The 25,210-nt window shown below is 36.1% G+C and overlaps 2 protein-coding genes across 3 annotated transcripts; one reads left to right on the plus strand and one right to left on the minus strand.

The window, feature by feature from the left end:
* The first annotated feature begins 1,827 nt into the window (after positions 1-1,827).
* LOC103336218 (TMV resistance protein N-like) lies at positions 1,828-7,674 on the plus strand. Its single transcript, XM_008239251.2, is given in 9 exon segments — positions 1,828-2,051; positions 2,564-3,103; positions 3,184-4,276; positions 4,411-4,650; positions 4,761-5,018; positions 5,020-5,811; positions 5,894-6,795; positions 7,157-7,198; positions 7,322-7,674. Coding segments are annotated over 6 exon segments (3,771 nt in total). The 5' UTR covers positions 1,828-2,051; positions 2,564-2,591; the 3' UTR covers positions 6,770-6,795; positions 7,157-7,198; positions 7,322-7,674.
* Positions 7,675-11,593: 3,919 nt separating this feature from the next.
* SOL1 (carboxypeptidase D) lies at positions 11,594-24,231 on the minus strand. 2 transcript variants are annotated; one of them, XM_008239253.3, is made up of 15 exons: positions 23,993-24,231; positions 23,564-23,630; positions 23,381-23,476; positions 23,125-23,155; positions 22,950-23,006; positions 21,518-21,613; positions 20,573-20,695; positions 19,350-19,454; positions 18,712-18,758; positions 17,052-17,177; positions 16,859-16,961; positions 15,141-15,203; positions 14,774-14,857; positions 12,862-12,925; positions 11,594-12,263 (listed from the first exon to the last, which is right to left on the minus strand). In XM_008239253.3, exons 1-15 carry the CDS (start codon positions 24,087-24,089, stop codon positions 11,971-11,973), a joined length of 1,452 nt encoding a protein of 483 aa, XP_008237475.2. In that variant the 5' UTR covers positions 24,090-24,231; the 3' UTR covers positions 11,594-11,970. The 2 variants fall into 2 exon arrangements, with proteins under 2 accessions (XP_008237475.2, XP_088910853.1); XM_089054727.1 differs by lacking the exon at positions 20,573-20,695.
* Positions 24,232-25,210: the final 979 nt, after the last annotated feature.

The raw sequence follows: 25,210 nt of genomic DNA on the forward strand, positions 1-25,210 counted from the left end.
CGGCTATACCATTTTGTTTTAAAAAGTTTATAAAAAAAAAAGGCATATAGCCGCCCGGCTATACTATTTTTAAAGACAATTAGGGAAAAACAGAGTATAGCCATTTTATTTAAAATATATATTATTTTTATTCAATAGTATGTGAGAATTATATGTATAATACGTGAATTTTATGTCTTATTGAAATTTTTGAAAAAAATAGATGTATTAAACATGGGAAATACGTGCGTACGTGTACAATACATTATTAAACAGTGAAGGTTCTAGAATCTTTATGGGAGTAATAACTCTGAAAAAGTAAAAAATGAAAAAGAGACAATAGATAGTAATGGATAGGGCTCTTGGGCTATAGAGAAATTTAATTAGGACACCCAAACGATTACACAAAAGACTTAGTAAATAGAAATCAATTATTTTGTGGAGTTTTTCTGTAATTTTTTTATATTAAAATATAATTACTAATTAAAGTGATTCAAAAAGGCTAAGATATTACTTAATTACATATATTAAATTAAAGAAGTAGGCCAAAGAACAAAAGTAAAGAAACTAAATATATGTTTTTAAAATTTTTATTTTAAAACAGTACAGCCGCGCGGCTATACTATTTATATATTTAAAAAAGGACGCGCCCAGCGCATAGGTGCCACGTGTCAAAACAGTTTTTTTTAAATAAAGGAAAACGAGTATAGCCGCCCGGCGATACTATTTCTTTTAAAAATTCAAAAAGAATCTCATATAGCCGCGCGGCCGATAAATCCCTTTCTCATAGTATAGCCGCGCGGCCGTGTTCTATCTTTTTGTCGAAACACACTTTCATTAAAAAACGAAAGGGAAAGGGAGGAAACAGCGCAACCAACCGCTACACAACCAAACAAAAGGGAAACCAGACTAACAACCGAAACACCCCCTGGGCAACACAACAAGAAGTCCAAACAAACAAAGCACACCAAACAAAACAACTAAAGACAACAACAAAAACACCAGCTAGGACAAAAAACCTTACACCTGTGGAGGACAGGGAAGCCCATCACTTTGGAGAATGAACACCAGGGAGGATGGGGGTAGCTGGGCTTAGTGTGTAAATGGCAACTGGTGGTGGTGGTGACTCTCCGTTGATGGGCAACCATAATAGAATTACAATTACACGCATACATCCATAAAAACTTGTTTCAAAAAGTCCTTATAGTCCTCATGTGTCAATTGGTCAAATAGCTCTGGGCCTCTACTTATTAGGGCAGAAAATTCCTTCTATGATCCCCTTTCTTTGAAAGAAAAATAAGTTCCCTTACCAAAGAGAGCTGTAGCCGAAATCACACCCAGAAAAAAAAAAATTACAGACACAAGGTAAAAACATCCACACCACATCCTCTCATTTCATACCCCAATAATAAGGAGGCCCAAGCAATTCACTGCATATGGTAAAGAATTCTTCAAGAAAAGAAGGTGAAACCTGATGCCATTGGAACATCAGCTAGTTATTAGCATCTAAATTAGCAGGTGGGAATGATTACAATCATGCATAATTTGATTAAGGGATTCATATATTGGGAATATTAATAAGCCATGATCTAGTTATTAGCATCTAAATTAGCAGGTGTATTCAAATAATTTTGCAGAAGGTGGGGATTTCATGCCAAAAGGGAAAATCCTTGATGCTTTAACAAAAAATTTATATTATTGATTGATCCGGAGGGAAACTATCAAGTAATTTCTTTTTCTCACACCAAGAATAAAATAAAATAAAAAATTCTCACCGCACCAAGAATAAAAATAAATAATTGGGCCAGTAGTCTTTCTTCATTGACCCAAGAGAAAACCTTGTGCCTCGCCACTACACGGTTTCCAACTTCTCTCTCTCTCTCTCTCTCTCTCTCTCTTTTCTGAGGCTTCTTATTGTTGGTTTCTTGGCTGATCTTAAGAAGTATTTTTGTGAGTTTCTGGTTGACTTGCTGGTCTTGTGGTGGTCGTCTTACCAAATTCTCTCTGGATTTGTAACACTAAGCTAAAGCTGCTGCCTTGCTTTGTCTCCATTTCACAATTGCTTTGTTCAGGTAATAACATTAAGATAAAACATTACAGTTTTTGTTTCTGTAGAGTTGTGCTCATATCATATGTGCAGTTTTTGTTTCTTTGGAGTTGAATTTCTCTGTTTCTCTCTGCTGAATTGGAAGTACAAAGTAACATGTTCTCTTGTTAGATATTTGTTATCTTTTGATACATGGACCATACATTGAAAGTATGATGACATAACATATAAGATGATCCAAATTAACATGCTTGCTAAGATGATCCAAATTAACATGTTTGCTAAGATCGATGATCCAAATTAACACCATGACAAAATACATGTTCGAGACTATCTAAATTTCCTGGAAACTTGTTTTGTTGCTTATATTCCTTCAACGCTGTATTTTTCCTCAGGTTTATTAAATCTTAATTTACCCCCTAACAAAGAAAATCTCTTCAAATTTCAATCCTTTTCAGTTTTCAAGCCATTTATGATTGTCTTCGTATTTATTCAGTTGAGTGATTGAATTAGTGAAGTTCTTTTTTCATTGAGTAGTGTTTGCGGCAGCAGCAGCAGATTACCAATGGCGTTGAGCACCCAAAGAGCATCTGCTTTTCTTCCTTCAGCTGATCACTCGGCTCCTCGTCAATGGAACTACGATGTGTTTTTGAGTTTCAGGGGTCTAGACACTCGAAATAGCTTTGTGTCCCATTTATACCACGAATTGCAGCACAAGGGCATTAAAACATTCAAGGATGATCTAAAGCTTGAAAGAGGGACAACCATTTCTTCAGAGCTCCTTAAAGCAATCCAAGAATCAAGGCTTGCTATCATTGTTCTCTCGCCAAACTATGCTTCCTCTTCCTGGTGCTTGGATGAACTTACAAATATTCTCCAATGCATGAAATCCAAGGGCACGGTTCTGCCTGTGTTTTATAATGTGGATCCCTCGGATGTACGAAAACAAAGTGGCAGTTTTGCAGGCGACTTCGCTGAGCATGAGAAAAGGTTTAGGGAAGACATACAAAAGGTGAAGCGCTGGAGAGCTGCTTTAACAGAAGTTGCCAATTTATCTGGGTTGGATTCAAACAATGAGTAAGCAACTTTTATGTACCTTTAGATCTTGTTATATCTATGGCTTATACTTTTGATCTAATCATTGTTCTTCCTTGTAGGTGTGAAAGAAAGCTCATTGAAAAGATTGTTGAATGGGTGTGGGGGAAAGTGCATCGCACATTCAAATTGTTAGATTCCACAGAGTTAGTGGGAATTAAGTTTACACGTGAGCAAATGGATTTGCTTTTAGATCCTACAGATGATGTTCGCTTTGTAGGGATATGGGGGATGGGAGGCATTGGCAAGACAACCATTGCTAGGCTTGTTTATGAAAGCATTTCTATTCATTTTGAAGTTAGCTGCTTTCTTGCTAATGTTAGAGAGGCTTCTGAAGGTAAACGTCTTGTTGATCTACAAAGACAGCTTCTTTTCCCTATCTTGAAGAAACAAATTACTCGAGTTTTGAATGAAGATTGGGGGACCCATTTCATTAAGAATTGCTTATGTAATAAAAAGGTTCTTCTCATTCTTGATGATGTGAATGCATCAAGCCAACTAGAAAAATTTGCTAAGGAAAAGGATTGGTTTGGTAAGGGGAGTATAATCATCATTACAACTAGAAATGAAAGGTTGGTTAAAAAGCATGATATGGAGATATCATTTAAGGTAGAGGGATTAGGTGATGATGAGGCTCTTGAGCTCTTCAGTCTAAACGCCTTTAAAAAATTTGAGCCTGAGGAAGGTTTTTGGGAATTGTCCAAGTGCTTTGTAAATTATGCTGGAGGCCTTCCATTAGCTCTTAAAATTTTGGGATGCTCTGTGTATAAAAGAGATCGAGATGAATGGAAAAATGAATTGGATAAGCTACGGAAAATTCCTGAGACAGAAATTTTTGATTTGCTCAAAATCAGTTTTGATAGACTAGATGAGATGAACAAGAATATATTTCTAGATGTTGCATTTTTCCTTAAGGGGAAGGACAAGAATGAAGTAATTGGAATACTAGACAGTTGTGACCGTTGTGGTGGGATAAATGCTCTGGTTGAGAAGTCACTCTTAACTATTGAGATTTCAACCAACATTGTTTGGATGCATGATTTGATACAAGAAATGGCATTTCAAATTGTTCGTCAAGAGTCTCCTGAAGAGCCCGGTAGACGCAGTCGATTGTGTCATTCGAATGACATCATTGATGTATTAATAAACAATACGGTAAGAAGTTATGTAGAAAATTCCCTTTTTTAAAAAAAAAATATATATATATATATGTATATATGATTTCTTTTTAACTCAATATTAGACTTAAACGTGGAATTAACTTTTCCTTTTTCTGTTCTTAATTACAGGCAACTAACAAAATTCAAGGCATTGCCTTCAACATGGCAGAACTTGAAAAGGTGGATGGGAATTGTGAAGCATTCTCTAAGATGATTAACCAGAAATTTCTTGTTCTTCCTAATTCCTTAAGAATTATGAAATGGAATCGGTATTCTTCCAAATATCTCCCATCAAATTTTCAACCGAATAAACTTGTTTCACTTGAGATGCGGCACAGCAAACTAGTTGAGCTCTGGGATGAAAGAATTGTAAGATTACTTACCATATGCCATCTTATGAATTTTTTGAAAGAAAAGAGGAAAAGTTTAAGTTTTCTGGTTGCTAATTATATATTCTACTATTTTTTGTGTAAGTACAGGACTTGCCCCATTTGAAATACATAGACCTTACTGGCTCTCAAAACTTGGTAACAACCCCAATTTTCACTGGCATTCCAAAACTCAAGGTGTTGAATCTTGGATGGTGTAAGAATTTAGTTGAGATTCACCCGTCCGTCGCAAATCTCAAATGGCTTACAAAATTAGTACTAGATGGATGCATAAGTGTTAAGAGTCTTCCAAGTGAGGTAGAAATGGATTCTCTTGTGTATTTCAGTCTTCACGGTTGCTCAAAACTGAAAAAAAATTCCAGAATTTTCAGGACAAATGGAAAATTTGTCAAAGCTTATTTTGAGTGGGATGTCCATTGAGAAATTACCTTCATCAATTGGACGTCTTGTTGGCCTTACTCTTCTGAATGTAAGAAATTGTAAAAACCTCTTGGCTCTTCCGAGCGAAATTTGTAATTTGAAGTCTCTTCAGGAGCTCTTTGTGGATGGAAGCTCATACAGTGACAAACGCCCAGAAAACTCGTGGGAGATGGACAATTTCAAGATCTCTATGCCACACTCTGTTGGAATTTTGAGTGTATTTGGCTCAAAGCCTAATAAATCAAGGTTTTGGTGGGGCCTCCAAAGAAAGGCTTTTGTGGGTTCGCTACATGGTTTATGGTCTTTGAAGTATTTGGATGTGAGTAATTGTGGCCTTTGTGACGGGGATATTCCCGTTGATATTGGCTGCTTGTCCTCTTTAGAAAAATTAGACCTCAGTCGAAACAATTTTGTTAGCCTTCCTGCAAGCATTGGATGTCTTCCTAAGCTTTGGTCATTTTCGGTGAGTGGGTGCCAAAGGCTTCAACAATTGCCCCATTTCTGCTTTGGATTGGTTGATAATGAAGGCTTCAGCTATATTTACATAGGCACAGAAGATTGCACTTCCTTAAAAACATTGCCGAAGTTGAGCATAAAAGAAGGAAGAAGTTTTGTTATGTTGCGTTGTTTGAATTGCTATGGATTGGTTGAGAATGATGGCTACGATTATAGTATAATACTTGGAATGCTCTGGACTGCTCTGGATAGGGGATTCCTTCAGGTTCTCTCTCAGTCTCTCTCTCTCTTTGTTTTCTATATTAATAGATAAATAATCAAGTTACTAACCTATGCATGGTACACAGGTACCTTTACTCACTTCGCCAATTTCAACTACTCCCGCTTTCCAAATTGTAACACCTGGAAGTAGAATTCCAGAGTGGTTCAATAATCAAAGTGTAGGAGATTCCTTAATTGTGGAGCTACCTCCATGTACCACGTCCATTTGGATTGCTTTATGTGCTGTCTTTGAAGAAGGTGCCCCTGTGGATTACCGTTCTACCAACTTTGGAATTGAATGTCGCCTAGGAGAAGGTGCCCCTGTGAATGGTGGTATTGCAATTATTAAAGGCCATCTTGTGTCACCTCACCTTTGGGTATCTTGTGTATATCATTTTGTAGTCGACAAAGAATGCAGTCAGATGAAGGTTTCATTCCAAACTTTTCATTACGTTCATGATATGTCTGGCGACAAAATATATCGCTCGGGTATAAAGAAGTGTGGGCTCCGTTTGATGCATAAGCAAGACGTGGAAGTACTCGACCAAATCATGATGATGAACTACTCCATCAACATCAGCACAAAAGCTACTTCTCCTCACAATTCAGCTGATGCAAGTGCAAGTGCAAGTGGAAGCTCTCACCAAAAATCTCTCTGCCGCAAAAGCTATGCTCTTTCCAAATGGTTTTTAACAAAACTTGTAAAGATTTTCTCCCTCTTCTTAACAACTGCAGTTTTTATGAAATCTTTCAAGAATAGTGAACAATGGAGGTGCACAGGACTTTTGATTTGGTGGGTAACCACTTTGATTTCCTACTTAGGCCTTGCACCCTCTTATTTTTCGCTATTGTTGAAAAGTTTTATAAAAACTGTGATTCTTAAAAGAGCAGCTAAATTTTTGCAACCTTTGTTAAAAACGCCTCCTCCTCAAATGTCTGCACATAAATACTTGAAAAGCTAATGAGGGTCTGCTCACAATTGATATTAGTGAGTTCCCATCACTATCTTTTCTAGCCATACATTTACCATTAGATTCATCACTTACTGTTTCGTGGATGACAATTTCTCTCTCTCTCTCTCTCTCTCTCTCTCTTCATGTGCTTTTGTCATGAATACATTTCTGTTTAAACTACTGCAGAGCATTTGATCAACTCATGTAGTATATACATACATACATGTATGCAAGAGCTGCATATTTTATGCATTTGAATAAAGTATCTGTTAACATACTGCAAATCAATAAGTAATTACATCTAGCAATCAATAAGCATGTTCAGAAAGACTGAATTGTTTATTATTAGACCTAGCTAATCAAAAGTAGCAATTCAAATTTGGGGTCTTGATACAGGATTTGGAGCTGATCAAAAGTAGTTGCGTGCTTATTGGCCAGGTTCGCATGAACTTTGCACCTCAATAGCTACAAGCTCGTTAGACCTAGCTTTGTTATAATTGTTTGATTCTTATTAACACAACTTACGTGACGATTTCAACTGCTCTATTATGTTGTGTGCAGGATGGAATAAGCCAACAAGAATTTTCAATCATAAGCTTAGCATTGAGAATTGATCGTATCTGCAACCGATCAAATGCTTTGTCGGGATTCCTACTTTGTCTGCTTCACTTCATCTCCTTGATAGTTTGTGCAATCTCCTTCAATTATGCAGTCTTCTCTTATATTAGCATATCTGAGTTTTAAATTACCTTATGTAATAGAATGGAATTCTGAGAGGTTCATTAAACCGTCGTGTAAGTGAGCGTCGTCTGATACAACGATAATTTTTCACAGTGGTCAATATGTTGAGTAGAATTGGGCAGTGCTAATTGTATCTTGAAATAAACAAACTATAATAACTTTTTTTATTAAAATATTTAGATAACTGGATTTATGAGGTACCACATGATTTATGAATGAGTAGTAGTTGTCAATCTAGTCAGAATCTATGTACTCGCATTTCCACGAAAGCAGAGGATGGCATTTTCACGCTTGGGAAATCATTTTGGAGCTACAAGAAGACTGACATTACTACGTATGCTATAGTGTATATTAAAGTCACAAAAAATTAAGATGTATTGTGAGCTATAGATACGTTCTTAAATCGAACAACCAGGCTGAAAGGCAGTATGCAACATTCACAGCCCAATTGCACAACTGAGAGCCGAACAAACATCCAACGTAATTCAAACCAGCAGTTATGATTTTCCATCCAATGAAAAAAATGTTATTTTTCATGGATCCAAAAGTTGACAGTGATTTTAATATATACACAACTAAGAACCAAAATAGATATCCAAATAGGATTGTATTGTGGAAGAGCATAAAACTTCAAACATTAAAGATTGAGGCAGATTTAGCTAACATGTACTTGAATCAAAGTACCAAGAGAAGAAAAAAAGCTAGCACTCTTTATGTTGTTTTATTAAGTCCTATAAGCTAAAGGCATTTAAGGCATCAAGTAGCAGAAACATATTTCACAATACCACTATATGCATAGAAAAAAAAAATTAAATAATGTAAGTATTTATAAACCAGTTAATTGACCGTATGTATGCATCATCGGTTGATAATCACGCATTTATTAATCTATTGTTTCGAATCTTAACGTTGCAACAAGATGATCTTAGGAATGTTGTTTCCGAGGTTCGGTATTTTAGACCCAATTTAAGTTTGTTGCTAATCAATTTATCTTTCAGTTTAGCTTGTTGCCAATTACAGTTATGATGACGTCCAGATGAGCGCCACTTGCTTCATCGTCAAAATTCAATTGATACTGAATCAAATTCTTTTTAACAAAATTTGAGAAACAAAAAAGCCTTACAAGGGAAAGCATCAATGGCGCCTTTCAACCAACCATACTTTTTCAGCAAATTAATCTTTGGTTCTCTTCCTCATCCGATAAAAACTCTTACCACCAGAGCAATGATCCACGGAGGAAAATTCCCGCCAGAAATGTTCAATTTGGACCCACTGTGGAGGATCCTTCAGAACCAAGGTTATTAGGACGGTAATAACAGCTACTCCAAGCAAGCTCTCTGTCACCGGTTGGATCAAGGAATCCTGCATTGGATTCCTTTATCCTCCTTCAATTATTTTATGAACCCTTTACACATCTTCACTTGTCTTCTTCAATTATTTTCTAAATCATTACCCATCTACCTATTGTCTGTTGAAGAATATAAAGTCTCACATCGGAAACTTGACTAAATAAAATACAATATATAATAAATGGATCTACTACTAACATTACCGTGGCCTTTTGTGAAAAAACCTCATACCTACTGTAGGTTGTTAAGTTGAGGACAATATTGGTGTTGCTAATAGTGAGTCGTTGGTCCGTCTCTTTGAAATTTAACATGGTATCAAAGCGGGTTGATTGATTGGGCCTAAATTGAGCCTTTACCCTTACCCAATATGTGGTGTTCACATGTTGGGCTTAAATATTTACCCCTACCCCTTACCCAATATGTGGTGTTCACGTGTTGGGTATGAATGATTAACTCCGATGTGGACTTGGCTCCACATGTTGCCCACTATGTGATGGTCACACATGAGGGGGCGTGTTGAAGAATATAAAGTCCCTCATCGAAAACTTGACTAAATAAAATACAACATATAAGAGCATTTCTAGCAGTTTGCCCCTTGCCCCCCCAAGCAAAGTGTGTTTCCAGCAGTTGCCCTTTGCCATGGCAAATACTATTCATTTTTTTATTTTTTTCACAACTTTTTTTACTTAAACAATTAATTTGGATAATATTTTCGGGTTCTTACGTGTCAATACTATTCATATCGGATAATATTTTCAAATAAGATTTTATTTTATTAGTTGTATTTGTTGGTATTTATAGACACTGGCGGACCCAAAAAAAAATTTAGCGGAGCTGCAATATTGGCTAAGTATGAAAAATGGTTTTCAGAATAATCATTTTCTCAAGATAATTTTTGGCGGCTTTTATTCCTTACACATCAAATAAAAAAACTTGATTTTATGGGATTTTAATATGAAGTATATATTGACTTAATGAGCCATCATTTTTAGCCTAAATCGTATTTTGCACTAAAACCGATTTTTCATATTTTGATTTGGTGGGAATTTGATTTTCTAGTATTTTTATTTGAATCCAAATGGGGGGTACTTCCTTATTTACATTGTAAACTTAAGTAAATGAAGTAATATAAAAATAAATGAAAGTAAAAGGACAAAGACATTTACTTAAATGTTGAAAATGGAAATAAGGTATAGAGAAAAAAAAATTCAGTAATTTTTTTGGTATATTTTAAAAAAAAATTCGATTTTTTTTCATTTTTTTTATTGCAGAAAAATTGGCTGCCGTTGGATTGAAGGAAAAAAAAAATCGGAGAGCCCAGACCCCGACACGTGGAAGCTAGTCATTGGCGGCTACTGTAGCGCGAGGTTGACGCCAGCGATGACATCACCAGCCCTCCGGCTAGCGCTCGGGCCAAACTCCACCTCGGGCCAGCCCAGTCTGGTGGCCCCCACCTCCTGCCAGGGCTGCCTTTTGTTGCTGGAAAAGCCTTTTCTCCCAAACCCCGCCCAGCTGAGTCCAGCCTTGCTGACTTGCTCTTAAATGATTCAACTACTAATATTACCGAGGCCTTTTGTGAGACATATAGGTCATCTCGTTTTGTCATCTTGCCATTATTTCATTAGTGGGAATTTTTGTTCACCCTGCACCTTACCCCTTTGAATAGGCAGGCATTGCTTTGGTTCTTTTGGCAGGCTGCTTAATAGTGGGTGAAGTATGAGAGGGAAGAGGATGAAGATTGCTATGCAATTGCTCCAAGAAGAAGCAAATTTTTATGCGCGTAGAGGTAGTAGCTCTACCAATTAATCTTGAAAGTAAGGTACAGGCTCAGCCTTAAGACAATGCAAATGATTTGATGATAAATGATCCCCAGTTTACTAGACGCCAATTATCCACTCTTTTTTTTTTTTTTTTTGGGTCTGAATTATCCACTCTTTTCGAGTAGGCCTATGTATGTACACAGAAACATTTTGAAAATACAGGAGCGCTATGTGCGTCATTGTATCCCTATGTTCAAAATAATTAATGTTTTAGTATACTGGTATTTCTTTTCCCAGTGTTAGAAGAAGGCGAAACTTTGAATCCAAAATTACATGACGATGTTAATTCGAAGTTCTACAATTTTATGCATCAATCAGATATTATAGAGTACGAATCATTATATTTAGTATCTAATTTTACGTACTGAGATTTTTATGCGATTTTCCATCAGTTTAGTGATACACATGGCCATGTAAATTGTGTTTTATGTCTAGAATACACTAATTATTTCAATGCAGCATATGAATTGAATTATTTAAGAGATCACTTTTTTTCCTTTTTGGTCTGAAAATACTTCATGAAAGGCCAACAAAGGGACCAAAAGGGCAGCCAACGCCCATACAGAAAAGAGCTAAGAAAGATACACTAGCCAAAAGACAGCATAGTGCAAAAGCTTTCTCGACTACTTGAGAGAATACAAATTTGGTGGACTGGGAAGTCCATCCGAAACCAGCACACAAACAAGGGATGATGGTGGCTGTGCAGCCCAGGTCTCCCTATAGAGAGTCCCAACTCCTATCGACGCCGCTACATGAGCTACTCGATTCTTCTTACGAGGGATCCAAGAACATGCGTTGGTGCTACCTCTCCAAAAATGTGCAACAAATTTGAGAAATAACATTTACAAAACATGGCATCTTATGAAAAGGAATTAGCTATATTAAACAAAAAATAAGATCCAAGATCATGTCAGTCCACAAAAGAAAACGAAAACCCAAAATATATATATTCCAAGATCATGAGCAAGACCTCCATGTAAGGGTCAAATATTGCTACCCGGAGAAGTATGGATAATAACCAAGAACCTCGTGATACAATAAGTACAATGAGGGTTTCTAGTCTTCCTAATGGAAAATGCATCCAAATAATACACAACTATCATCTACACAAGTAATAGAAGCTGGACCTTGCCTCATGTTTATGTACAAAAATGAGGTGCTTTAAGAACTGCCCGTTGCAAAGGTGCAAATTTGCAGCGTTGAGTTTGCAAGGGTATGCTTTTCTTTGTTATTGTCTGTTTATGATCTTCCTTCTGACTCCCAAAAATAAAGGACATCCATACAAGTAGAAAATCAATCCTCAAACCACAACTGGCCTTTTTGGTCCTGCCAACTGCCTCTGTTTTAATCGGCTGTATGTCCTCCTCTTGCATAAAAACAAAAGGAATCCTACAATAACGATCAAAAGCAAGTATACTTCCAAATGGGTATCCCAAATGACACTCCTAGTGCCCCATCTGCATTCACATGCGCTTTGAAGTGGAATTCCTCTGCGATTGACTTTAGGGTCGAGAACAAAATCTACATTTGTGCCTGCTCTGTCCAACCAGATACCTGTTGTCTTTGATTTGTACCCAGGGGCAGTAGCTGTGACTGCACGCAGCCAGTAAAACCAAAAGAAAAATCGGGCATCAAATAGCCATCTTAAGATGGGCAACCCCAATAGAATTACAATTACACGCATACATCCATAAAAACTTGTTTCAAAAAGTCCTTATAGTCCTCATGTGTCAATTGGTCAAATAGCTCTTGGCCTTTACTTATTTGGGTAGAAAATTCCTTCTATGATCCCCCTTCTTTTTAAGAAAATAAGTTCCCTTACCAAAGAGGGCCGTAGCCGCAGTTATACGCCCAGAAAAAAAAATTACAGATACAAGGTAAAAACATCCACACCACATCCTCTCATTTCATACCCCAATAAAGAGGCACGAGCAATTCACTAAAATCGCTAAGCATTCTTTGGAAGGAGAAAATATTTGATGTCGAATGCCATGACAAATATTAATTTTTTGCCCGGCAAATAACGATTACCAGATGGCACATGTGAAAATTGTATCAGCTGTACAACCAAATAAGTGTGGTCCATAAAATGACACTAGTAGCTTTATGTCTTACGTTGTAATCATATTTCCTCTTGTTCTTTTTTAAAGCATCAAGCTCAGTATGAACGAACCATGTAATATGTAAATACCTTCATATCTTCCTCCAGAGGCAAGCAAGCGATGGTAATCCGCAATTCCTCTGCTAGCTTGAACCTGTGAGTCAAAATACATGGGTCATTGGTTTACATGTAGTCCACTTAAGTTTTTATGTAATGTCAAAAAGTTCAACAGACTGACCAAAAAGGTGTAATAAACTCTGATTTAATCAAAAGGTATAACAAGTCAAAGGAGGCATTGGCACTGCATACAGGTCAAATGCGATTTTCTCTAAGCATGCAACTATCAATTTGTTGTCGATTTGACAAATTTGGATGTGGGCAACACAATTCGTATTGTTGCATCAATTTGTTCTCCGTCAGTATGGTTTTTTGTTAGGGGTGTATTTAGTGAACGCCAATATAAGAGGTTTTGTGAAGTTGGAATAGTGAGACACCACACTATTACGGAGACGCCACATGAAATTGCAGAACATGTATGCGGAACCCTCTTGGAGAAGGCACGTTGTATGCTTTCTAACTTCGGTTCGTCTATGGACTTTTGGGCTGAATTTGTTAGTTCGTGTTATTTGGTTGTCTTTTGGACTGTTGGTGCAAGTTTAGACCATGGTGTTTGTGTGAAGGTGGAGCTTGAGATTCAAACGCTTGGTGCCTTTATTCAGCTTTGTCAGGATATGCTTGGTTTTGTTGGTGATATAGAAGATTTTCAGTTTCTTCATCAAAATCATTTTTGTTTTGATCAAGCCAGTTCCTGTTTGCAAGTTCAAGCATTGCTTGGACTTGATTGATATTTGCAACTTGTGTGTTGCCCGTAAGGGATTTGGAGAAGACGAAAGGAGGACGTTTCCACTTTGAAGGCTTTAGTAAAATGTAAGCCAAGGTGGAAATTTGTCGTTATGTGGCTTAAACTTGAAGCCAACAACTTCGCCTTTTTGGTCCCAATAGCACATTAAGATTATTATTTACTCTTTGTGGCTTTGTTTTTCATTTCTGGTACTATAAGGATTCCTTTTTGGTTTCTGATCCCATTTGGCTAAGTCATGAGTAGTATATAATAGGCACATAGGCTTCTCTGTGATTGTATGTTGAGAGTGGGAGAGCAAACCATGAAGAGTTTGGACGATTTTCTCTTATTTGGTTTAGGATTTTTTCGTTACTCTTTTGTGAGAGTGCTCTGGGTGTATTGGGATTTTGATTTGTGAGAGTGAAAACACTCAATTCTCCCTTTGGCTATTAGTTGAATTTCGTCACCGTCTTCACCAGTGAATGTAGTCTTATGGGTCACACATGCTTGCCACATTAATAAACTAAAAGAAATCCTAATGGAGTAAACGTCTACGATTATTGGTACCTATTTTAAAATTTTCAAGGACTAATGGATCAGAGAATTATAGTTGAGGACCAAATTGAAGCTCGAGTCCAAGTTTAGGGACTAACTCTCCAATTTACACTTTTTTATATGTTAGATCATTAGAGTTTTGGTACATCAGAACTTGAGAATCAATGCCCTATGTAGATTAGCATCATCTGTCTAACTATTTATATATTTTAGAACTATAGTAGGGTCCAAAATAAGCTTCAATGCCTCTCTCTAAATCATTGTAACTTGAAATGCTTCACTGCTTAAATGTTTCTCGATCACTTTATATTTTAATTTTATTGGACGGGATTTGGATTGGACTGAATTACATCCTGTGTTTGGTGCAATTTGGGATTGGACTATTATTGAACTTCACTTTAATAGCCCAGCACATGTTTCCACATGAGATTTATCTCACGTTATTCTGGACTATTCTCCAATATAATTGTAATAGCCCAACAGAACTTTAGGCCACCGAGCCGAGTATGGGTTTTGAACCATCTCAAAATGAGCCCTTATTGTTCAATCACAATAGGAAAAAGGTATACTTAAATTTGAAGAATAAATGAATGTTTGTGAGCATACCGTGTAATTTATTCCCTTGATTACAATAAAGCCTGGCAACGGCCTCCCACCATCTGATGAAAAGATTCTTCCATGTACTCCTGTCTGAAGAGTACAAGTTGAATGTAGTTAAACAATCCCACACCCATTTAAAATTCAACTTTGACAAATCTGAAATAGCTTCATGAGAATTTTCACTATTATTTTCAAATGTTTCAGCAGGGTATATTATTTAGGAAAATACTCTAGAGAAAATGGAGCACACTTGTGATTAAGACAATGTTTGAAGCACCATGAACATAATCCACAGATTGCAAGCTAAACGAAATTAAATTTAGCTCCAGTTGAGGACCATGTTAGAACATGTTAATAGCCAACAATAATATACCTTGATTAGGCTTGCAACGAGATTAAGCATGCTCATTTTGTTGTATTCCCAAAGAGTGAGAAGCTGCACATGATACATGCATTAAGGACAGCACATCAAACAGAAAAATGGTAGCAACTTCAAAAGAAAGGGAACTAATTGTCTATGTGGAACGCAAAAATCACTGGTGCCAATTAAAAACTCAAGACCTGCCTCCAACATAGGACAGGATGGAAACAAAGGTCCGTGAGACTTCCTAACTAAATGGATATAAAACTAACATATTCCTATATAATATAACAAATAAACTGGAGAATGTAAAACAAGCCAGGAGACGATAAAACCTACTGTCTAAAAAGCTGAAGCTAATAAGAAACAAGGAACATAAAGATTAACCTACATTCCACCTCGCGTATAGTCAATAACTACATCAACATCAAAAAAGAAACATAACATGATATTAGAATAATATCAAGACTTAAATCGAGGATTAGAAAGACAATTATAAGCCACGTTAGGATAGCAATTAACCCGAAGTTGTTAAACCAATAAAAGAAAGGGCACAACAATCAATTTGAAGCCTAACATGCACACAGATACACTCCAGTAGAGTATTTTTCCTAGGAAGCTTAGAAAGGAGACACTGAAAAGTCTTTCTTCTCTGAGAAGCACAGAATCCCCGGGAACGGGAAGAAAGCCAATGTTTTATGGGGTTGTAGTGTGTTGGCTGTTCTTTGGGTGGTTTGGTTAGAACGAAACAGATTAATTTTTTAGGACCAAGCAGGTTGCAAAACAGAGGAATTATGGGAGAAAGTTAGACTATGTTCTTCACTATGGACCTCGACTTCATCAGTCTTTAGAGATATGTCCTTTAGGGTTATTTGGCTGGCTTTGAATGCAGCCATTTCCTAGCTATAGGTTGTGTGTGCGCTACTGGGGTTCTTTTCCTAGTAGCTTAGGATTTTGTTCAGTCTAGTTGCTCTTTCTTTGTTTCTGTTTCTTTGTGGCCACCTTGGCCATCTCTGTATTTTATTGTCTATTGCAATAAAATTTGTTTCCTTTTAAAATAAAATAAAGTGTTGAGTGAAGCTTCTCTTTAAACACACAATATAGTCTATACTTGGAAGGCAGGAATCCCCACCTAAAAACCTTCAATGTGGTGAGAATTTGGACCTTGAAATTAGAGCCCCTCCTGTTTTGAAGGGAGTGATGTAAGGCCATTAACTCTGACAATACATAGCCACACTGACAAGATTGTTGGATCTCCATTCATAATGTAAGACACAATGTTATCAGTTTGAAGTGAATAAGTCATGACATTTCATGCCTACAATTTTGAACCTGAAGGATAAAAGGCCAATACATAAAAAGAAAGGGTTCCCATTCAAGTGATCTGAGATAAAGTTTGAAGGAAGAGCCTTTCTGGCTGAATGTATACTTACAGATTTCCATTCCATTGTAAATGTAGCATGAACAAGGTCAAAAGATTTTGGTCATACTTAATTTCCACTTCTACCACAAAGGGAACCTATCGTTTCAGTATTTAAAAAGGAACTGACAGCACCATTAAAAATTCTGCCCCCAAAGCCCCCCCAACCCGGGGTGCGCGCTAAGACCCATTAGACCTATGGGCTACACAAGGGTATAACAGTCTCTTAAATCATGCTCATGCTAAAATGCCTAAAGAAGATTGTATTATATATCAAGGTTGAAAAATATCACACAAGCTGATGCCTAACCTCATTAGCAATAGGCCATTTGTTGTCACTAATCTCTAATGTCAATTCGAAACATCCCGCATGTATGTAGTTCCAGTCTTGCATGCCTCCATAAATAGGATACCTGCAACAGGTGTCTTAAGAAACAACTGACGAATATCAAAAGAAAAGAAAATATATCTATGGTAAGTCGTAATGTTTCAAGCTGTCATACCAGGAAGCTCCATTTGTAATCCCTCCTTCAAATTCCTTGCTCAGGGACATGTTATGGTGAGAGCCACTATACACACTTGCCAAGAACCGAAATGTTTCGTCATCCGGACATGCAAAGTAATTTTTCCTGCAAATTAATTTGGATCAAAAGACGAGCATGTGCAGAAGAAAAACTATAAAATGAAAAGAAGCTTCAGCATGTATTCTGGGATAGTGCTATTATAACATACAAATATTGTTAGGCGTCATTTGAAAATTCATAAATTATATTAGATGTAATCGGCAATCTTCAAGTAGTGACGCTCTAAGACCTACTATTGACATCCATTTCTGTGAGACATTTTCACAAAATGAAAATGAGAAAAAACAAATTCGTAGTTTCAAGATCCAAGAATGCGTCTGGCTTAATTTGAAAACAGTTTCTGAGAACAAAAACAGTGAAAATGTGTCTGGTGTTAAGGTGTGAAAAATGACAAAACAGTGAATATGTGTTTAAACTATTTTGTTTAAATATTATCATAAGTCAAATAATAACATATTTCCATTAGGCTTGTTAAACTTGTCAGACATATTCTTCCACAAAAATAATTACTCAGATCCAGTATCATCAGTAACATTATAATTTTAAAGGCATAAATTATCATTAACATGGTGCAAATAAACTATCATAATTAAATTTTTTTTAAGCCCAATAATATTCAATCAAGCTTTACTTAGCCCAAACAACGCCCAAAAGTCCCATGTTTTTCTTGGTTGGACCAGCCCCTGCCTCAGCAAATGAACAAAGTGGAGCAGCCTGCTGTTTAGCTGATCCTCTACTTCTCATTTGGGTTGGGTTGACCCGATAAATTAACAATGAAGAGAGATTTTTATCCCACCGAAAAAATGAAGAAGATAGATTTTTAGAGTGAAATGTAAAGAAAATCATTTAGACAGACAAATAGTGGAGATTCAAAAGAAGAAACTGAATACCCACATAGAAAGAAGGCGCCAGGGGTCCCATGTTTTTCTTCTTGAAAGCTTTTGATTTTCCCCGTTCTGCGTGTTTTCAATTTTACCTTGAAATTGATGACAATAAAATTTTGTTGTTTTCTAACTCAAAGCACAAATTTAAAAACGTTTCCACAATTCCATTCTCCGTGTTTACAGAAGCCACTGGCTGAACACATTTTGTGGTTTTTTATCTAGAAAAACAGAAACAGGGTTCCAAAATATTAATGAATGGGCCCCTAAAAACACAAAACCATTCAGTTTTAAGGGCTTGAGTGTGGTGAGTATCTTTGGCATCATATGCAAATTGAATTATGATCAAAACCAACATTGAGGCCAAAATACAGCAAGAACAAGCCTAATAGAAAGGAATACTTCAAACACACGTAACAATGAGAAACCCACATCACAAGTTTAGCACTAATAACTAATCAATACACAGATGTTCAACAAACAAATCCTTTTTTTTCTTCTTCTCTTTTCCTGTCAAAGATGTTCCAAGGGAGCCAAAGGTTGGCAGGTTATTTTCCACGGAGAAGAAAGGATTTCCAGCTTATAAAAGACAAAAGAACGGGAAATATACAAGAGGAAATCAAGAAAGTAAGGGTGCACTATCAAGTCATCAATCAGCAGGGTACAACGGAGAATTGTTATGAATGTAAAATTAGTACCTTTTATCCCGAGTGCCATCCCATGGATAATTTGCAACAAGTGCACCCTGTGAGTAACAATATAATTAGTAATGACTAATTTATTCACATCTTGGTCAAAGAATTCATTACCTAAGACAGAGAACAGAATGTTGGAATTAAACCCTATCAACAGTAAGCATGTTTTGGATGGATCTATTTGGATGAGTGAAGAAAATAAATTAAATAAATAAATAAATTGGATGTGGATGAAAGCTAAAGAGCTACATTATATGATGTAATCTTACAGAACGATTGAACATCCTTCTTTCCTAGAAGTCTTTTTAGTAACCAAATTTGAAACAAAGACTTCATGGGTAGCATGCACTAATGCAGTTACTTTTAGCTTGGTAAAGACTATATGTTGTAGCTTGTATCGCATATGCAAATGTATTTCCTTATCTCAGAAGAGACTGATCCGTAAGTTTGACAAAAACAAAAAGTATCTTTCCAACATGCAGGTCTCCGTTATGGCAAAGAATTCTAAATGATTCTTTCTGCAAGTTCACATTGATTGCTAAAACAACCTAAGTAAAGGTATGATATCAAGTGGCATGGGTATGCTCATGCACTACACTGAAAGTAACGATCATAGCAGGAAATACGAGAAGATGTATTACCCCATGCAAGCTGGCAGATGCAGTAAATTGTATCTCTCTCAACCACTTCATTATTGCTCTTGTTTCAGGTTGTCGCCCATTCACATAATTATTCACCGGAAAGAACTGTAATTCATGTCAATGTCTCTTGTTAAAAAGTGACCAAAGTACTTTATTAATGATAGGTAAAACTATAATTTAAACAAATACCAAACGAATGATGCTTCAGAAATCCCATTACATAGCATGTTGAATTTTGGGATCCACACTGAATTTTGACTAATTTAAGTAGAATTTAATAAAATTACAACCAATTAGCCAAGCATTTACTTGACAGAGATACTCATCAAATTCATATGGTATATATTTATTACCAAATTTGAGTATTTCTCTTAACATATAAGATTTCAATCTTGGTTACAATTGATATCGGTAGATACATCAGTAGCTCAAATTTACAGAAATATCGGTGAAAAATAAAAATTGACAAAATTTTGCTTCTTAAACATGAAGATTTTGAATAAAGCTTTAAGAAATGTTATAAAAACCCATAATGCATAAATTAGGCGTCTAAATTGCATAAAATATTGTATGCATGCTAAGTATTTAGTCAAAACAATTTATGCAACTGACCTATACTTTCATAATAAAAAGACATATTCTATATTTGATCTATATCAATCCTATTTCTTTTGTAAGGAACAGCTTTAAATAATTTTTTTTTTTTTTCCCTAACCAGAAATCCCCCCCAATCCACTTTGCTGATCAGATTTGAAATTGGGGCCCCTCGCCGAACCCTTCAATCTTTCGGAGGCAGGAAACAATAGCAAATAGCTAGGCAGGTATCTTTTGGGGTTTCGAACCCCAGACCAAATGGGAGCAAACCATGGGCCTGACTAATTCCACCAACGCCTCTTGGTTAGTAAGGATTATATATATTGTTCATGTACTGCATTTAATTAGTTGTAAGTTACAAAGCCTAGCCCGAAGCTTTCATCAGAATTCGAAGTCTATTAGTCTGCTCAGTCTACTGTTCTTTGAAGTCAAGGCTAATTAGGCTAATTAGTTGACAAAGCTAACGAATTAAAAAGAAAAATCACATGGGTTGCGAAAACAAAAGGCCTTTAGCACATGGTTACTGGGTCTAACTATATTTTATTTGCCATTGATTTTCTTTTGGGCCACAAGTCATTGACTCTTCCTATCGATGATAGCTCAATTAGATCATGTCACCAAAAATATACCTGGTCAGGAAAATCTCGATTAAGATCAATGTTATTTGCATTACCACGCCTCCTTAATAAAAACCCATCAGGATTCATAGACGGCAATATATGAAGATGCACACCGTCAACAATCGATGTTGCCTATAGTGACCAATAGACATTTGTGAGAAGGTTAAATGTGGTAAATAATACAACCATGCAGAACTAATACAACTTGTCATATGAATAGAGAAGTGCTAACTTTAAAAGATACAAATCACAAGTTATCAGAAATTACATTAGTTTTATCAAACCAAAGCACAAGTTTATGTCAGGCAGGATAAAAGATACAAAGTTAATACAGATGGTCAGAGGAAGAGATGGCTGCATATGTCATATCAAGAGAAGGATTTCTTTCTTCTACCTTATTACGATGTAATCTTATTTGGCTGGACTATTATTTTTCTTTTGTAATACAGAAAACGTGCATTCATTAATATATATATAGGGAAAAAAAACAACTATTTATTGTGACAACTTTGAGAAAACAAAGGTTCGGAAGTTCTTGAGCACACTAAAGTGAGAACTTTGAGGAGTGTCTTTAAATAAAGTAAATAGAAAAGAAAACGAAAAAGGATGGCAGAACTTCAATAACCCAATAATTAAATGATGGGTCTAGGGGTTAGCAAATAAAACTCCAATGTTATGAGTTACAAAACACATTTCTGGGGATCATTCCTGTTTTCATTTCCTACAGTCCTCTAAAAACCCCTAATCACAATTGAAGTGGAAAAATTTCATGAGCACAAACAACTATGAAAAGAAGAACATAGAAACTTCCAGGAGTAGTTTAGAAATATTTTAATATACAGTTCAGATATCTCAAGACATGACCAAGTTCTACAAAATAGACCAAAATCTATGAAGGGAGGAAAAAAGGAAAAAATTTAAGGATCAAGTCAACTTAAAAGGAAAGAAAAATACCAAGGGATCTTTCAAATAGTTGTCACATATCCAATTTGCTAGTAGCATTAGAAGCTCACGACCTACAGGTTCATCTCCATGCACATTTCCAATGTACTGCAACACCCAGCATATTCATGAACAAATGCTCAAGGTAGTATTAATGGATTCAGGAAAACAGAACAAGGGCTTTCAAGTAGTGCACCAAATACAAAGATACAACAAGGTCACTTTATGCAAACACTCAAAAACTGAAAACTAGTTGGACCATAAATTTGTATACAAAAGTGAGATTCATGATTTCAGTTTGCAAATGCTCCACACTCTTGGTGGGGAAAGGAGATTATTGGATAATAGCTAATACCAACTTCATATTGAACATCACAAATTATTTTGGGAAAAATAAAAAGTGATCACATAATTGTGGGAAAATCATCCAAAACAATTAACAGCATACTAATAAAGGTCAGGATGCAAGAGTTGAAAGAAATAAAAGCACAAATATGGTCGATGGAGAATGGGCTAATCAAGAGTCCAATATACTAAAAATTAATTAGTATCGCATAGATTTCAGAAACAATGAACCATAAGGAAGAAGAAGAGGGCAAAGAAATTTCTCCAGTTGAACAGCAACGGAATATAAAGTTGTGAATTTTTGGCATGATCATTGTCATATTACAGCATCTCATATTCATCATAAGTTTCTTATGGCTGTGAATGGCTCACCGCTATTTCCTTTATTCCTTTACCAGAAAAGAAAAGGGTAAGAAAAGGATTGTGACTGGAACTGCCTTCCAAACAGCTATAAAACGCAGGATGTCTCTGCTCGGGGGCAGCTAACATAACTTGAACTAGTGAAATGAGTAAAAGTTTTTAAAAAGAGATAGATGGACATTCTCTAATACCCGAATCAACTAATTTTTGGTGGTGAATAGGTATCTAACCTTTCTACATCTAAAGGTGCAATGAGCTAGAGACATGATATGCTAACTCATTTTTAACTTCCAGTGACATGCTACCAATGGCAAACTTCCTATTACTTAAGTTTCTGACCACTATTAACAGTTAAAGTTGTCGAAAGATTCCAGATACTGGTGTCTACATCTCATTACACAGCTCTATGGTTAAATATAGTTCAACCAGCTGCAAGAATTAATTTTTGCTAATCCTGACAGAACCAAAGCAGTTTGCTGCTTTGTGAAATTTTTTTTTTTCCCCTACCAAATACAATTTCTACATTATCATTTTTGGAGGGGAAGGGTGGTGAGACCAATGCATTTCAATCAGAACTCCTGCCATGTTCAAAAGATTGATTGTATATAGGACACATTAGACAATTCGGATAGGAGGTTTAGAATTTTTCACCAAATAACAGCTTAGACATAATCTCAATAAACTTAATATTAAAAAACAAATATTTTGTTTAAGTTTTTGTAAATAACAGATCATTCACCTTAAATGCAGGTTCAGGCTCTTCCTCCCCAGGCTTATCAGAAATTTCTATTACCCACTACAAGCAATAACAAATCAAACAACACCCACTTTATAAGATGTGAGTCAAGAGGTTATTTTAACAAATGAAAATAAGACAACCAAAAACAAAAATGGAACTCCAGTAAAATAATTACCAGAGGAACCCCATTCACACTCTCCCCGATACTGATAATCCATTCGAAAAAACCCTCAATGAGAGAATAAAAAGAATAAGTAAGCATAATCATCATAAGATGCCTAAACAGCAGCAGAAATACTAAATTCAAAATCGTGCATTATCCAACTAAACTACTACTCAGAAATATCAATTCTTAATTTGTATATACCGACAGATGTTACAACTTTAATCCAGTACATGTTCGAGAAAAGAGCACAAGTCCACGTAATCACCTGTATACTCTAGAAATGTTACTGCATCTTTGGCCGAATGCCTTAATGGCCCGTTCCAGCTCAGTGTTGGTCATGTACCCTTGAGCTACATCCACACTGACAAAAAATTTCACATTTTCAGAAAACACTTCACATAATTCATCTGTAGCTACTAAAATTCAACTTTAGTATTAAAAAAAATACCGTGTCTCAGACTCGTCATCCTCAAACAAGTGCCTTCCGGAACCAGTGCGAGGACCATATTCGAGGCCTATCAACATATAACTTACAATCAGCTAAACTTTAAAGCGTATAGCTGAAGGTTATTTGCTTATTCGTAGCTCTAATTCACCAAAAAGTGTAAAATTTATGAAAACAATTGGCATGATAATATAATCTGATCTTAATATGTAGATTAACTACCGTTTGGTTCCTGGGAAATCGAAGCAAAAAATTTCAAAACACAGAATCTAAGCTGTAGCCTTAGTTTGAGTTCAGACTTTAGTTTCTCAACTTCCAAAGAAAAACCCAGAAAGAAAAAAGCACGCGCATGCTCGTACAGACATACATACATGAACATGTATAATATATATATATATGTAAGACACTTAGACAGACGAAGAGATGAGCAACCTGGAGGATTAGAGTTATGAAGGCCGCCTCTGGCAATGGCAAGAGGAAGAAAAGTAGAAAAGACAGAGAGGAATAGGATGGAAAAGACAAGCTTCATTCTCTGATTTTGGATGATGATGGCAATTACAGAGCTTCAGCATCAGATTCAGGAAGGCATTGTTGGAACAAGGCTATACAGAAGAAGTGAAAACGTGACGAAGAAGATCGGGGATTGCGGATTTGTGGGAAATTGTGCTGCCAATTCCAATGAAAGCAAAGGTTACAAGCCTTGGGGATATGGGCTACAAATGGAAACACATAGAGGTCTTTCGGCCCATTTCTGATATTTCTTTCTTTCTCTGCTTAAGAGCAACTCCACCCATTTGTCAGGCAAAAGGAGTTAGGCAGATACTATTTACGTGAATAGTAGTTGCCCTTGCAAATAGTATTTTATATTTTCACCTGTTGCAAAGGAAGTTAGGGCAGATACTATTCACGTGAATAGTAGTTGCCCTTGCAAATAGTATTTTATATTTTCACCTGTTGCAAAGGGAGTTAGGGCAGGCACTATTCACGTGAATAGTAGTTGCCATTGCAAATAGTATTTTATGTTTTCACCTGTTGTCATGGCTAAGGGTAGTTACTATTTATTTTTTTGTTTTATTCACAAATTTTTTACCTCAATAATTAATTTAGATAATATTTTCGGATAAGATTCCTGGGTTCCTACGTGTCAAAACTATTCATAATCGGATAAAATTTCCGGATAAGATTTTTAGGTTCAAATTTCAGATAAATTTCAAAATTCAAATTTCAGATAAATTTTTGAGTTCAAATTTCGGATGAATTTCAAAATTCAAATTTCGAATGAATTTCAAAATTCAAATTTCAGATAAATTTGGGTTCAAATTTCGGATGGTAGAAGTAGAATAAAATGTATGAGAATTGGTGTTGAAAGTGAAGGGTATTGATAGGTATTTATAGGAAAAAAAATCAGAATTTTAAAGTATTTTTTAGTATTTTTTTTTAAAAAAAAATTTGATTTTTTTCATAATTTTATTCTTAAAAACGCCACCGTTGGATGAAGGTGTAGAAGCAAATCGAAGCGTCTTTGGGGTGTGCCACGTGGCTTCCACCGTTGGACTGCGTCGCGCTAACGGTAAAAAATTGACTACATGCTCGACGTCACCCCCTCTTTTGGACCTCAAGCGCCTGCTAGCTCCGGTTAGTGGGCCCCAC

Source organism: Prunus mume, linkage group LG6, assembly GCF_029339155.1.
Source record: "Prunus mume cultivar Tortuosa linkage group LG6, ASM2933915v1, whole genome shotgun sequence".
Lineage (NCBI taxonomy): Eukaryota > Viridiplantae > Streptophyta > Magnoliopsida > Rosales > Rosaceae > Prunus > Prunus mume.

Coding starts and splice junctions, on each gene's coding strand:
- SOL1 (XM_008239253.3), bottom strand. CDS start 24,089: ATGAAGCTTGTCTTTTCCATCCTATTCCTCTCTGTCTTTTCTACTTTT. Junction 23,631..23,992: donor TCATAACTCTAATCCTCCAG/GTTGCTCATCTC, acceptor ATATGTTGATAG/GCCTCGAATATGGTCCTCGC. Junction 23,007..23,124: donor GTGTGAATGGGGTTCCTCTG/GTAATTATTTTA, acceptor TATTGCTTGTAG/TGGGTAATAGAAATTTCTGA.